General features: G+C 39.1%; 1 protein-coding gene across 1 annotated transcript; it reads left to right on the top strand.

Annotated features, from left to right (window-relative positions):
- The first annotated feature begins 1,432 nt into the window (after nt 1-1,432).
- LOC122060021 (putative E3 ubiquitin-protein ligase RING1a) lies at nt 1,433-15,951 on the top strand. The gene is made up of 10 exons (XM_042623152.1): nt 1,433-1,816; nt 1,920-1,962; nt 4,049-4,107; nt 13,651-13,732; nt 13,844-13,964; nt 14,059-14,100; nt 14,503-15,012; nt 15,101-15,208; nt 15,323-15,556; nt 15,647-15,951. The coding sequence occupies exons 1-10, from the start codon at nt 1,684-1,686 to the stop codon at nt 15,677-15,679; spliced, it is 1,365 nt and encodes a 454-aa protein (XP_042479086.1). The 5' UTR covers nt 1,433-1,683; the 3' UTR covers nt 15,680-15,951.
- The last annotated feature ends 603 nt before the right edge of the window (nt 15,952-16,554 follow it).

Below are 16,554 nucleotides of genomic sequence, written 5' to 3'. Positions count from 1 at the left end.
CGTTGCTTCCTTTGTAATGAATTGGGCCATTTCGCAAATGAATGTCCCAACCAGAAAAATAAGCATAAAAACATGATAAAATTTTTGGAACAAAATAAATTTGATATCATTTTTGAAACAGAGATTTCTGATTCTGAAGACGTCCTTTATGAATTAGAAACTACTTCGATTTCTGCTTCTTCTGACTCAGATGTCGAATTTATTTTTATAATGCACTCTACCACGGCTTCTCAACCCTTTGAAGAAGCAGAATTACAACAAGATCCACAACAAGAACAAAACTCTATTACTTTCTCAAACCTTGTTAGAGAAGATGTTACCCTCAATGATTCTTGTTTACTATCTTGCTTTAACAAACAAAAAAAAAACTTTTTCATTTTGATGTCTACAAATCTTCAAAATTAAATCTCTGGACCACTAGATTTTTTTATCAGGCCAGTGGAAACACCACTACTTGGGGAACTGATGAAAATACATTAGAATTTTCGATTTTTAACATTAATCAAATTAAAAGATTGCAGAAGAAACACCCTCAACTACGATATATTCATCAAGGTTTGATACAAATTGAAATTACATCTTTATTTAGGTAGGGAATGGACGTACCAATTATTACTGTCCTTTTTGATAAAAGATTTATAAAAAATCCTATAAAGCCCTTATAGGAGGAATGGAATCGAATATTGTACATGGTTATATTTGGTTCAAAATCAAACCAAACTATTTTGCCTCTATCACAAACCCTACAGTTTGTGATTCAATAGTTTTGAAGATCAAAACCCAAAATTTAGAAATGAGATCTTACAGTCATAATCTTGCGGTCTCATGGAAATGTCTTCATGAACTTACTAACATGACTTATACAAAGCTACAACCAACTGATAAAAGAATAGTTGAGATCTTTGAACCTTGTGCTTATGAAACAGAATTAAAACCTAGGCTCTTAAATTGGCATGACTTAAAGATCCCAAGGTGGTGGTAGAATAGCTTAGAAGACAAAATTTGGCTGTTGTTTAAGTTGCACCCACAACCTTTGCTGGCAGTCAATGAAATAAAATTTAGAAAGGTATTTTTAAAAATATCAAAATTTAAGAAGATATTTATAAACCAGAAGAGGCCTATTATTCTATTTCATTGGCTGCCTGCAACTCTTGCAGCACAGCCAAATTTTTTTGGGACTTGGGAGAGGATCGCCGGCAACTATCCAACTAAATTTTCCAAGCTGACGCAGACACAGAAAGACACAAGTAAGGGCAAGCCGGTCGGCTCGATACGCAAGCCGTTGAAATCACGAAATTACCCCTTGCAACCCAGACACCGTTGAGCGAGCAAGGGGCACGCGAGATGGAAGAAATCGAGTGCATGTGCTTTGTCGCCGTAATATTGATATATAAAATCCCGGTGAGAGTAAAACCTCCCTCTCTGTCTCTCGCTCGCTTCTCCCAGTTCTGCATCTCTCTCTCTCTCTCTCTCTCTCTCTCTCCCTCTCTCCCTCTCCAGTTCCCCTGCCTCCTATGCGCTAAAGGAGAAGCAGAAAAATAAAGCAAACCAAGAAGAGGAGCCAAGTCACCTGCGGGAAATCTCTCTGGACACGCGATACAGACACAGAGAGCACCGAAGAAGAGGAGAAGAAGAGAAGAGCCTCTCTGGCTTTCATTTCTTTCGTCATAGGAAAAAGCAACAATGCCTGCTCAGAAGCGTTCCTCGGAAAATCTCGAAGAGGAATCCCAGCAACGCCATCACCACCACCACAGCAACAACAACACACAAGCAGCAGCAGCAGAAGAAGAAGAAGAAGAAGAAGAAGAAGGAGAGGGTACGTGTTCTCATCTTTGTAATCTCAGCTTAGTGTTGTTGAATTGGTTATTTCAGTTACCTTCTCATTCAGAATCGTTTCCATCTTCATCTCTATTTCTCAGATTCCGATGGAAGCCCTTCGTCTAGTGGCGGAGATGAAACCGAGTATGTTGTTCTCTCTCCTCTTTTGGTTTTACGAGCATTTGAATCTCCTTTGTTTGGATCTTATGGATCGTGGACTATCTTTTCTTCGTTTTGACTCTGCTTGATTTTACGCGTAAGAGATCATTTGCATGTTGTGATCTACCGATGGAGTCGCATTCCTTCTCTTTCCGCCCCCTCTTTGAACTCTCTGTTGCTGCAATGTTTCGTGGTGGCGGTGCTGTTATTAGACCAATTGAGCTCGAAACAGCTCATGCCAACGCTGCCATGCACCGATTTTGGTCTTACTGGGATAATCCAACTTGGAGGTTGCCGTGCTCTGTAGTTCTTATGATCTTATTAAGGAGCACCTGTTTTTCTGGTGCGTAATCATTTGATCAGTGTTGCTGGAAGTTTCATTTCCCTGTTCTGCCTATTCGGTCCGGCATGATTGGTGAATCTCTTCGGGCTATTCCACATTTCCACTGATAATCGAGTAAATTCTGTATAAGCCGTCAACCAGGAATGGTTGGTCATTTTGTTCTTCTCGTATCTCCACCTTCCCTCTGGATATTATTGCGTATATTATTTTCCATCATCATTTCAACTTTGAACTTCTCAGTAACAACCGAAGGACTCTAGTTGGTATTTTTACTTGTTATGGCAAAATTCTGATCCTTATCTTTTTTTGCTGTTATAGTCTAGTGGGACATTGAAAGGTTTTCTCCTTTCCTTTCCTTTTAGAAGATTTTTCAACTTATTTAGAGTTATTTAATGTGATCGAGCTTGGGCATATTCCTTTGTCCTCTCACCCCGCATCCTTTGAGTTTTATTTGTCTGGAAGTAGTTTACTAAATGTCTTCTTCGAATAAAGTTTGTGCTTGGTTTGTGTTGTTAGAGGAGTTGTTTTGCCTCTTTTATCTCCTTGCTGTCACTAGCATGTGCATGCACTGCCTCCAGGTGAGACTAATACCATGATGTGAATTTTGTATTATGCATTTTGGAATTCAATCCCTTATATTGGCTAGTTAGATGCTAGATTCTTCTAGAATTCCAGTAAAATTTCTTTCTCCCTCCTCCTATGTAGAAACGAGCTGTTACTTTTCTTTTCATTAATTGCATTTCAGGTGAAAACACAGATGTGCTAAGATAATTGTCTTGCTGCAATGCATGATTTATAAACGACTATTGCTAGATATCCCTTTAGCTATTGTACATATTTTTTTGTTGGGAAATAATTTTTCTACTTTATCGAGGCATCCTCAAGGTTTATTTACACCTACACATTTGTATATGCGTGTATATTATAAAGATTTTCATGGTATGTCTTCTAAAATTCTGACTGAGTATCTCTCCCTGGACAATGATGTGGTAGAGACTGAAATTCCATCCACCAAGGACCCTTTGAAAGCTTGAATTTTGACGTCTGATCAGACCTGGGATCCAGGCCAGGGCTGTATTGCAACATTATTCAACTCTTTCTCCTTGGTGACCCTAGGCATTGGGGGAGGGGGGAAGAAAACAAAGCAAATCCAGCAAGGTGTTTAGGCGGTGCCCTTCCAAGTTCCAACAAAGGGCGCCTCGATGACTGGGCAATGCCTTGACAACTACGTTCTATCATTTGTTGGGCTCCAGAAACCAATTAGACTGATCTGCAGGCTGCAGCACATTTGTAAGCATATGCTTGATGTGCAGAAGGGATGTATGTGGGCTGGTTGATGAAATGACTTGACATGAATCAAAGAAATTGGGTTGAACATTGTTCTTATAGACCTATTGCAATATAAAAAAAATGCATTAACAATGGCCTGCCCATTGACATCCTTATGTGTCTTCTGTAACGTGAAGGCCTCAAATTTATTGCCAATTGAGTTATTGGGAGAAAGCCAAGCATAACAGAAGAATGATTATTTTCCCTCTATTTTTTGTCATTGTAATTGAAGATGTAAGTTTTTGTGTGTATATGCTTTATATTTTTCTCAATGAACCAATCTCTTTGCTCCCCCCCACCCCACCTCCCCACCCACCCCATCCCATCCCATCCCATCCCATCCCATCTTTACCCAAAATTATTTATTTATCAATATTGTCTCTTGGTATATGTCTGCAGATTTGTATTGGTGAGATTGTCAGACATACGCAAAGAAGTGCAATGTCCAATATGCCTAGGTGTGACTATTTTGCCTATTTGCTTGTGGAACTGAACAATTTTCTTACATCAATTCACTTTCATGCTCATATGTTTGACTAGGAAGAATGACAATTATTGACATCCTACCATACAGTTAACCTTTTACTATTTAGAGTAGTTGTAAAGTACACATGTAGAATGAAAATGTTTTATTTTTTTTGATAAGTAGAATGACAGTGTAACCTTCCGTATAAGCTCATGTACTGTATAATCAGTTATGTTAACATATTGCAACCTTTATGCCTGTTGAAAATGAAGGGAGAAAATCTCATCTCTAAACTATGATGTTAAGATGAGATATCCACAAGACTCAGTTAATTTTAGCAACATATATATGTGAATCATTGGAGATCCTTTGGTCAAACACAACATGCATGCTCGTTGGTTGATAATGGCATTGTTGCTTTATTTAGACTCTCTTCTCTGATGTCTGTGGAAGTCAACGTTTGTTTTGATGATACATATTATGCTTATGCTTGGTGAGAGTATATGGAGATCACTTTGTTCTCACAATCCATATTGGAGTATTAGCTGCCGCGACAGGGCATGCGATTCTCTTTTACACCTTCTGCTGTACTAGTTCATTGGAGTGCACACACTTAGCTCTAAAAGGTTTCCTCTCACTTCATTCTATTACTCAATTAGGAAGATATGCTGCATTTCTTGATGTCCTTATAAGTGAATTCTGTCAGTTGCTTTCAATTTCAACATCTTCTTGTGAAGTTTGGTCATAGAAGGAACTAGCAACTTCATGTAATAAACATTGAGGTTTCGCAAAATATTTCTGTTTTGACGAAGTTGAAAAGAAACTAGGTGCGACTCATAGGAATGTAGGCTTTTGACCAAAATGTTGACAATTTAGCTGAAGTTTAAAATCCTATGTGAGCCCCACCATAAATCCAGCTTCATTTAGTATAGTTGGCTTGATAGGAATTCTTCTCAAGGTTCTCCAGATCATGACTGAAGAAGAGGTTGCCTTAATACATGAAATCCAGTCGAACATTTAACAATCTCATTTGGTTTTTCTGTAGGGATTTTGTTACTATGAAGCTCATTGTCTATATAGTGGTCACCTAAAAATCTTGTCAGACAGTGAATTGCAAACTTGTTCTTTATCAACCAATTAATGGTTCAGTTCTCCTTGGTTCTAGGAATCTGGAGAATTCCTAGGGATAGGTTTGCACTTCTGACAGTCATTGTTCTAACTTCTGGATACAACTATCATAGTTAATAGCTTACTAAATAAAGTGTGATTGGCATTCTTCAATAAAATAATTCCCAATCCCTTCAGCAAATTAAAATAATAATAATAATGATGAAATCATGAGGTTCCCACTACTGCAGGTCTGGGGAGGGGCATATGTATGCAGCCTTACCCCATTTTTGTGGAGAGGCTGTTTTCCTTGTTTGAACCCATGACCACCAGGTTGCAATAGAGCAACCTTATTGTTGCGCCAAGGCCCGCCCTCTCCCTTTAGTAAATTAAAATTACCAATAAATTGGTGTTGCAAGGAGTATATGACTCCTCCCACATATGAGCATTTGTTAGATTATATTTCTACTTAAAATATAATTAAGAAGGTATATGTCACTTCAAGCATTGTGGCTCCCCAAGCTATACAACAGGCCTTGGCACATTAATTTTTGAAGACATTAAATGCACCTAAAAATTTTCAGAGTGCGCAGAAAAAACCAAGAACATAGCCTATATCGATCCAATTAATGGGAATTGAGATATCTTAGAAACTAATTAATATGCACATCTATCTTGCAACTACTATGCTTAATTAAAAAAAAAAGAAGGGCGTATCCGGTGCATAAGGCTCCTGCATGTATGAGGTCGGGGGGGCGAAAACTACTATCCTTAATTTTCTCCTATAATTAATTCTTACAAATGCAATGTTATAAGATTCTCAAAAAATTTACCCTGTCAAGCATCAGCATGAGTGGATTCTTAGTGGGATTATTGTCACGGTGAGAAAATAAATTTTGGAGTCTGCATCTATTATTAGATGATCAAGAGAAAATATGTCATTATTTGTTATAGTATCAATATATAAAGCTATTGTTGTTTGGGCTTATAGCTTTGTATGTGTCTTTGGTTGCTTTATACTACTACTCAGCCTTATCCTAACTAAATGGGGTCGGCTATAGGGATCCTTGCCCTCCCTTCAGCTTTATTCGAGATCATACTCAAGGATTAAAGTATTAGTGTCGGTCGCCGTATCGATCGGTCAAAATTAAGATACTTATCGAAGGGTATCGTATTGTATCAGAGATACGCTAAAGATACACACATAAATTGATAGGAAACACCTTTTATACACTTTTGCATTAAAAAAAATAGTTGAAAAAACCATATATAACATGTATTATGCATAAATAGTAAATTGAGAGTATCGAACTAAGAATCCAAGGTTTGTAGTTTGTCCCATAAATGTAAAATCCTTGTTCTCAACCTTGATTTCCACTTTAGTTAGAGAGAAAAATGGTTGGTAGCAACTTTGAAACAAAAACACATAAAAAAATTGTGTTTTTCTGAAAATTACCCATCTTGGCCATTTTATGACCGTATTGGTACGTATCGGTGTGTATCGGTCGATACATACATATACACACCGATACGTACCGATACATACTGAAACATACATTTCACTTCGATTTTGAATTTTTCATAGAGTATTGGTATGTATTGGTGCATATCGTATCGTATCGGTGGTGTATCGGTGCGTATCGGTATGTATCATAAGATACATATCGATACAAAAGGGTTTTAAAAATTCCATGTATCGTATTGGTTCTTATCGTATCGTATCGGTAAGGGCCGATATGGATATGTATCGGCCGATATGGTACGATATAGACCGATACTTTAAACTCTGATCATACTTGATACAAGGCCTAAGCTATGCATGTCTTTCCTAACCACTTCTCTTAGGGTCATTTTAGGTCTGCCCCTGGCTCTTTTAGTTTATTTAATCTAAATTAAATCACTCCTCCGTACTGGAGCATCCAAATGCCCCTGTTGAACATGGCCATGCCACCTCAAACGACTTTAGCTTATCATATATTGGAGCTTCTCTTGGGTGGAGGTGTGGAGATGGGTGAAATTATATTATAACTATCAGATCACAATTTAAATCTGTCAAGTGGGTATTCCATTTAACATGAGAGAATCAACCGTATACGGGTTGATTTGCTTAGTTTGAGGACAAGGTGTCACTCGATGACTAAGGATTCCACTTCATGTTCCATTCTACCAATTAACAATTGTATAACTTCATGAAGTTAATTATATACTCCATGTTTTGTTCTACCATTTAGCAGGTTAGATATCTTCATTATGTCACTTGGACCTAGACTTTGCAACGGACACTGACTGGAACTAATGCATTTCTATGCTCTAGCTTAGAGGGGAATATTATTGGATAACAAATAGTCTGTTTCTCTAAAAAAGAAAGAGCTTCAACTCCAGCTTAGAGCTAATCATTTGTCGTCATCATCAAACACCACCTACACCACCAACTACTCCAACGGCAACAAAGTTCTGTACCCTACCATTTTGGATTGCCACTCACTATCCACTTTATGAGACATTGTGACTGCTACCAGATTACATGTGATTGTGCATCTCCAGGCCATCTTATCATAAGCTTGCATCAATTAATAAATAAAGGAAATGCACACAATGAGGAACTGTGGTGCCTTTTACTCAACTGACTTGCTACTGTTATGGTAAAATATGCAACCGGAAAAAACATGCCAAATGAACAGTGCGGGTGGAAGGACTAGGATATACGGGACCTACCGAATGGCCTAAGCCCTAGAAGGTCATCCACCCAACCTGAAGCAGACGCCCAGATCAGAAGCCGACCGATCAATATCACCAAAGGGACTGTAGCAGTCGAACGGCTGAGCCAGTACCAGCGTAAAGGAGACATAATGCGCATGTCCTGGCACATGGCTGCCTGAGCCATCAAACGAGCCTAACTACATCTGGTCCTTGACTGAATGACAGGTCCCAAGTACTCACCAGTTGGACAACAGACGCGCAAGAGGGCTTACCAAGCCTACCTCGTGGGTCGCAAGATACGGGACAATCCTAGTCCGTAAAGGACTCACATCAGAATATTGAATCTTCCATAGATGAAAGGGTATCTCACTGTATCCCCCCAGGATATGACCAATACGAGGAGTTCCCATAAGGGCAACATCCTCCACATTCACTTTCCTATCACACTTCTACTAGCAACAGGAAGCTATCAAAGCGGGATTCTCATTTAATGGCCGCCACCTTCAGCTATAAACACACAGGTAAACCTCTTTCCAAGGGACTGATCTTTTTCCATTCTTACTGGAATTATCTATTTGCCAAAAGGTCTGACTTAGGCCTTGGAGAGTCCCCCGCCGGATCAGCCCGGCTCACCCTCTTGTGTTTGTTCCCTTGTGCAGGGCACGAAAGCGGCCTAGGACGGTTTCTTGCCACAACATCTAACAATCACATAGATATATAGATACAATTGTGATAGAAAATAAAAAACATTTAGTAATTACTGCATCTTGCTCTGCTGGGGATTTTACTGTCCTTTTTAAGAACAGGTGTTCCAAGCTCGTACTTGGCAGTCAGATTTGCACATATGAGCTGCTTTCTCATCCTCGATTGGCAATGTTCAACTCCAGTCTTTCCTTGTTTAATAATGTTGATGAAGTAGACATTTATTGTTTAGAGTAGAATCAGCCCCAAATTTATAGTTGTCATGGTGACAAGGTGACCCAAGGCTCTGGCCAGGTACCCAGGTTTGCATATATGTATAGATTTTAGGATCTAAGCCCCTAAGCTTCTAACAAAAGATCCTTTTGAGCATTCACTTGGTCTTCAACTTCCAAAACATTGTACCACAGAGATTAAGGCATTCACAGCAAAGTAACATATGCTTGATGGTATGACAAGAAATTGAAGCAGGATAGGGAACACGGCAGGGATATGGCTTGGTCGGAGAAAACTGATACCTCAAAAACTAGAGCTTTGCTGGGGTGGAAAGTCCATTCATGTGCTGGACTAGGAAGGACCTATTAGTGGTCAAACTCAAAAAAATCTGAAGCCAGCAGTAGGGTGTGATTTGAACTAAAGTGGGCTTGCAGAAAAACAGGGAAGGTAGCAAGGTGGGTATAAAATCAGAGTCAGAATGATGGTTTAATTGATTGGTGTAAGAGGAATGTGGGTGAAGTTTCGGGGTTAAGTGGCTAACAAAGCAGTATTAATTGCGTTATGTCAAGTTTCAGATTTCAGAAAAATAAGCTAGAAACAGAGTCTTCGTAAGTGATGAAAACCTTAGCAAAACTGACCTAATTGATGGTAAATAGTAAAGGGACTAGCAGGACTAAGAATCACAGGACAGGGCCTATAAGCACAGTAGTAACAGTAGAATACACCCACTTGGCCAAGGAGGTTCCACTCATTACACTGAAACTGCAAAGAAAGATAGAAGAAGAAAGAGTAGCTTACCTGTTCTGCACACGTCGGTTCACACACTTGCACCATCGCTGTTGCCTGTCACAGGGAAGCAGAGAAGGGTTCTCAGTGTCATAGTCCTTGGCCCTCGGTTCCATTTCTTTGATCTTCTATTCTCCTCTTCTTTCTCTCTTTTGTTTAATCTTTCTTAATGCATGCTATCATGTAGTCGACCCCATCTAGTTGGGAAAAGGCTGAGTTGTTGTTGCATGCTATCGTATATGACAGTGTGTATCGAACTAATATACACAAGCCAATTAAATAGGTTAGAGAAAGCATTAACTTGTATCACATGTATAAAAAAAAAAAATTTAGAAGCCAAGGATACCGCTTAGGTCACAAGGCTGCCAAGGTGACGCTTTGGAGAGCAAGGGGGTTCTTTTTGTGAGAGAAAAAGAAAAGCTGAGGGCACATCAAGCCTTTGAAAAAATGCCTCGACAACTGTGCCCAAGTTTCAATCAATTGTTGGTTGGGGTCCTCATGATCAATGATGACTATTTGGGCAAGAGATAAGGGGAGTGCGGCACAAGTTGCCACTTTCTCCTTGCTTTGCCCACTCAATTTTCTCCTATTTTTCTCTTTACAGTCACAGTTTTGTAATTTCTGGTATATTGACATTCTTGTTCTCCAGGGTTTCTTTTGGCGCATTGTCTAAGCTTGAAGGGGTTTTCTTGTAGCTTGATTTAGCTACTCTGGTTTCTAGTTGGTGTAATAACCATTGGAAATATGTTTGGATCTCAAATTACAGTCCCAAGTTTAATTAGATGTATTCTAAATTTTGTCTAATATTACCATAACTATTGGAAATATGTTTGGATCTAAAATTACAGTCCAAGTTTAATTAGAAGTATTATAATTTTTTTTTGTAATATTAGCAGAACTGGAGGATTGGGGTTGGCTACAAGACCTGAGTGGAGAGGAAGTTGTATGTTAGAGATATCACCAAGTGAAATGCTAGGTTGAAGTCTAGATAAATTTGTTCCTGTCTTTCGTCTCTTATTCTAGTACTTTAATTTACTTTTATCTCTTTCTCTATCATTCATTTTATTGTTCATAGAAGTTCTGTTCATACTCTCTCTCTCTCTCTCTCTCACACACACACACACACACTCACACACACACACACACACACACACCCAAACACATGCACGCACACTCACACTCACACTCACACGCAGACTCCCACTCCCACCCACACACACATTCACACACTTCTCTAAGTTTTCTTATCCTTACTTTTCTTTTCTTCTAGTCTTCTGTTATCTGTGACCTTAAAACCTGGTTTTCTACTTTGGTATCCCTCCACACTGCAGCTGAACCTTTTCTTTTCACCTTCTAAACACCATCTAGGTTGATTTGCTTTTATTCATTAGCTTAGGCTGTCAATCTATGTCAGATGTGATATTCTTCTCTTTTTATGGTAGTTTAAGTTTTTGAAAACTTTCATCACAAACTAGTTATAGATCTTCACCAGATTCCTGCAAAATGCACAAATTTCATTGTATTCAAGAGTCTCTTCCACAACTTTACAAGTTAGAGCATACTGTATCTCCATCCTCAAAATTGTATTATTGTATGTTGTATCTGCACTATAGACTTGCACACTGCACCCCTTCTCTCTATTTTTAGCAACATATTCATTATGCAAGTAGAGGACTGTATGGGTTGCATGGCTTAAGATCTCGGCAAGATCTCGACAAGATCTTGCTAATATCTCTCTTTTTCAAAAAGGCGAGACGAGATGTATTTTGCGAGTCATAATTGTACAAAAACTCAATTGAGATCTCGAGATCTCGAGATCTCGCCTATATCTCGCCTCTCTCTCGACCTTTTTGAAGAAAAAACACTAAGGAGCAAGGATTTTGGTGTTTTTTCTTAAGGATCTCCATTCCTGCACTCATTTAAGCTTAAACAGTAGAGAATATTACCTCCTCATCCACATTTGGAGTTACTTTAATTTTCAATGTATGTGAATGTGACTCATCAGTCATCAATTTTAATTATTAAACAATTAAGTAATTATCTATGATGTCTTGTAAATTCTTATGATTTTGTTGTGTCATGTGTTGATTGAGGAATGTGGATTGTGGAATAGAGCATACTGGCCTAGGGTCTGAAGAGTCGGAGACTACTTACATAGGGTACGAAGTACCATTTTATGTTTGATTTTTTTGAAAAATTGATGTTTTCATTGTGTTTAGAATGTCTAAAATAGGGTAAATACCAAGTTTCAGGGGCTACAATGATCATATGGCCACCGAGACCAACCACCAAATCAACCGGGAAAAAATACATGATCCCAGCGAGATCTTGCCAGATATCTCTTTTTTGGATATGCCAAATGGGGGTGAGAGCGAGATCTTAAACCTTGATGGGTTGGAGGCTGTAAAGATGTAAAATAGAGCAGCATTAGACTTGGGACTCTGGGTCTAAACCTATTTTCAGGAAGTTTGATTGAAGTTCACTTGATTACAAAAGATGGTGTTACAAATAGACTGATATATGAACAAATTCTGGAAGGATGGGTGACTTTTTTTTTTTTTGGGGGGGGGGAGGAGGAGGAAATTTTATTGATAGAAGTGCAAGCAAAACTTTTAAAGATCACAATTATAAAAATATCAATGTTAAATTTAAATTTAAAAATGGAGACAGTTGCACTTCATCCATGGCGAAGAGAGAATCTCCTCACCATGAAGATCTGAACCCTTTGATTAGCAAGTGGAAGGATATTTTCGACCCTACATAATGGGGTGGTGGGAATTCATGGCAAGGGAGTTCAATCATAGGGTCACATCACCAGTGGTGAAAGAATTCTTCCTTCTCCATGGGTGGAGGAAAACTTGATCCTTTAAAATTTGACATGCTAACATCATTTTTCAAAAAAATACTAAGTCATGGGAATTCAGATGCTCCTTGGCCAGAATTCTTTTGGTTCCCCCTTTTTTTCTTTCTGCCACATGGTAGTGTTTATTGGCATGCAAACTTTGTTGACCTATTGTCCACGTCTTTACCTAATTGAGGATTGAGTTTCAGACTTTCAGTCCAATTTGAGATGGCCATGTGTCAGATAATTGTCCAAAATTGTCTGAGACAGTCGAATCTGTTTGAAGTCCATGAGGAAATCCATATGGTTGAGATGGACTGCTAAATTTAACATATACCCTATCCAGAGCATCCCCATATATCCAATAATCTGAATGATCAAATCATTAGTCCATGTGGTAGAAATGGATGAGGCAGCTGGGATGGTTCCTGGCTTAGGCTCAGCCTGCGACCTTTCTCCATACATTAATAAAAATCATGGTGCAAGGTACTAATTGACATGTAATTATCTTGATCTACATTTTATTTTGTTCACTCTGGATTATTCATCCCCCTCACCCCCACCCCAAACGCAAATTTTCCCATCTTGTCTTTCCTTTAACCCATAAGACACGTGACAAACTCTTAATAAAAAAAAATCGTTCTCTTTTCATTCGTTCCCTCTAAATTGTAACAATTTGCTGGAATCGACCTGATCCAACTGACCCAACCTGATATTGATGTCAGGTTGGGTTCTTGATATAGGAACTTGGGTTAGGCTTCGGTTGAAGAATCCCAACTTTTTCGGTTGGTGGAGGAAAAAGAACATAGTAAACAAGTATGTCTTTTGATGCCCATAGACCTTGGCTATAACCGTTCTTTGCCCTCTGGTTTGTAGATTGCCAGTTTAATGACATCATTCATGTCGAATGATGATGATGATGGTCCGACTGCATCTGCTAATGTTCATGTGGCTCTAGTGTATAGGCTATGTGTATTGCTCCTCCGTACTCCTCCAGCACCATAGCTATTCCCAGCATGCACCCCCATTTGATTGTCAATCAGGACCTTGCATTCTCTTTGTATGGATATTAATGACTCTTTTTTATAGCAAGCCAGTTGGTTGTGTATGGGAATTTGGCAGAAAACTGACACTTCTCTATTTATATAGGAGAAGCTATAATTGATCATCTGTTTTGTTGTTCAGGTATCATTCGGAAAACAAGAACTGTAATGGAATGCCTACATCGCTTTTGCAGGGAATGCATTGACAAATCAATGCGACTGGGGTATGTTATGCAACTATGCCAGCTTGTCTTTACTCAATTCAATGGGACAATTGCTTCACTCAATTCAACTATGCCTTTTTAATATAAACGGATTCCTTGCCTTTGTTGCAGGAACAATGAATGTCCTGCTTGCCGGACACATTGTGCAAGTCGGCGTTCTTTGAGGGACGATCCAAACTATGATTCTCTAATTGCTGCATTATATCCAGATATTGATAAGTATGAGGAGGAGGTATTAGTTAACTCAAATATCCTTCTCTTTCATATTTTTAAAATGTGATTCAACGTGTTGAGCACATTTACCTTTGCTGAATGTATGCTTGCAGGAACTGGCTTTCCATGAAGAGGAGAGGAATCGGAATAAGCAGGTGAATATTTGCAAGAATTTATATATAATATAATATAATGTATATGCATGCATAGATTCCATGTGCCCATCTGCATTAATGCCACATAAAAGTCAGTAGTACTGAATTCCATCATAAGGAGCGCAAGCGTCTGAATTTTGAAGGCATCCATTCCATTGGTTACACCGCCAAAAAAAAAAAGTTCACTGCATTTAATAGAGAAAATTAATCTAGTCAGTCTCCTGGCTGGGCTAATGTGATGTCAAAACTGCTTTGATCATACTTAAAAGTGATCTAATTGGTGTGTATTTTTCACTCTTGCTGATGGTCCACAGCCTAGAAAAGGGGATGCTTTTATTGTTTTTGGCTAAGATTCCTTTGCCCAGTGTTGTTTTAGAACCTTCTCTTGGTTTGCTTGGACAGATCCAAGCATCCATTGCTCAGACATTAAAACGGCAATCAGAAGCACTTGGTCGGAGACGCACTAAGTTTAGGAGATCTCATGGAAATTATCGGAGCTCTCATCCAAGAGCGAGAAGAAGTGGTCGTGGTTTGGAATTTCAAGGATCTGATGATGATGATGAGACAAATGGCAATGATGGAGGCAAAGATTCATCTTCTGATGAGCACATAGAGGTAAAACCTAAAAGATGCAGGAGATGGCCAGGACCAAGGTTCTCTCAGCCTTCTTCTGCAGCTGCCAATGCAGATGGAGGCTGTGATGAAAATGATGATTTGGAAGTGAGCAGAGAAAGCACAGGTGCATCCCCTGGGTTGATTGGAAATACGGAAGTACTGGCTTGGGGCAAGGGTGGTGTGCGGAGTCACACACGATATGGTAGTGTTAGCGGTAATAATGGTAAGAATGCTCGAATTACCCGCTTATCTAAGTTGGTAGAGCACCTGCGAAGCTTGGATGAAAAGGAAGATGAGGTATAAGAGGAATCTGTTTGCTTATTTGCTATTTGGGCTTTCACATGCACCCACTGATTGAGGTCTTTATTGTGGTTTCTTTATTCAGTTGGATGTACATCTCACACTGATCCCTTTGGACGAAGAAAGTATACCGAGTTTGCAGCGACCATACCTTTGCTGCCGACCTAGCTTGTCTATTAGACACTTATGCCAAGTGAAATCCTTTACACGTCCTCTCTCATCAATTTTTATTTCACTTATTTCCTGACTTGTACAAACTTTATCTCACTTATCAAAATGGTGCCGGTAATGCATGTATGGTGCACAGTATGTTGCTCTCCACACTGCAGTGCAAGCTGAAGACGTCCAAATATTGGTGGTAAAAGAGCCCCACTATACAAACGCTGACCAGTGTGGGTCATTGTTCAATTCTTCAACCTCCAAGGATGATCAGATTTTGAAGTCTCTTGTTAGTCTTTCCAAAGGTGATCTTCAATTGTTGGAAGAGCAAGACACCCTGGCAAAACTTCAAGCTAAATTTACCTCCTGCCAAGCCCAACTGGTGAGATCACCCTGAAATAAACGTGTTTTAGCAGATTTTGACTGTGTTATGTCTTGCAATCATCAGCCTCTTATGCCTGTGCTATTTCAGGTTCTGGCATACCGGAAGAAGGATGGTAGGTAGGAAACTAAATGTGTCTGACTGTCAACTTATTTGAGCAGATGATTACATTCTTCATACAGACTTGTATATAAGATACTCACAAAAGGTGTCTCCTTGATCTGGTTTCTGATGATGCATTTTTCTTCCAACACTCTTATGAAAACCACAAGAAAAAAAAAACAAGAGTAGCTTGGGTTGTGTTGGAGGAAGGCACAAGAATTGCAGTTCAAATTAGGGAAAGGTTGTAATGTTTGATAATTTATATAATAGCAATTTCTCCATTTCCATGCCAATCTGGTCATGTGGGGATGTCTGTCAATGGAATCTTGATATTTTACACCAGGTTTTCTTATTTCCTCCCACGAAGGATGCATACCGGTGGTATGAGTAGGCACTGCAGTTTTTGCATCCCCCAATTTTGCTACATCACATGCCAATTGTGGCAAATCTAAACCATTGAATGGGAAAGAGGGTATTATTATATCATATTAGACCCTGATATATTCTATTGTTCGTTTGGCCTTGTAGTTTCAATGGTCTAGGATTGTTCAGGTTGCGTATGCCAGTGCGGGAATGCTTTCACGTTCTCATGTATCTGTTTGCCCCACATTGGTACAAGAATGATTGCTATGGGATCGGTATTTCCCTTTGCCTTGATCCATGAAGATGGAGCGGCATGCATCGTTGCCCCCACAAGTAGGGAACGTTGAAGCACTACCCAATTTTATATTATAGAGGACTGTCCTTTCAAGTGAGTGTTTGGTACATTAAACTGCGGAACAGGTCCTCTGCTTATGCATTTGACGTTGGATTTGTTTATATTAGCCAAAACCCAGTATATGATTTTTCAAGAATTAGAAGGAATGAATAAAACACAATATGGTTTTAAAACTTGG

This window comes from Macadamia integrifolia, chromosome 13 (assembly GCF_013358625.1).
Source record: "Macadamia integrifolia cultivar HAES 741 chromosome 13, SCU_Mint_v3, whole genome shotgun sequence".
In the NCBI taxonomy this organism is placed as follows: Eukaryota; Viridiplantae; Streptophyta; class Magnoliopsida; order Proteales; family Proteaceae; genus Macadamia; species Macadamia integrifolia.
Note: the sequence above shows the minus strand (reverse complement) of the source record. Positions and strands in the feature narration are given on the sequence as shown.

Excerpts from the sequence above, each read along its gene's own strand:
- LOC122060021 (XM_042623152.1), top strand. The coding sequence starts at position 1,684 with ATGCCTGCTCAGAAGCGTTCCTCGGAAAATCTCGAAGAGGAATCCCAG. Across the intron at positions 1,817-1,919 it reads AGAAGAAGAAGAAGGAGAGG|ATTCCGATGGAAGCCCTTCG; the intron begins GTACGTGTTCTC and ends TCTATTTCTCAG. Across the intron at positions 13,733-13,843 it reads GACAAATCAATGCGACTGGG|GAACAATGAATGTCCTGCTT; the intron begins GTATGTTATGCA and ends CCTTTGTTGCAG.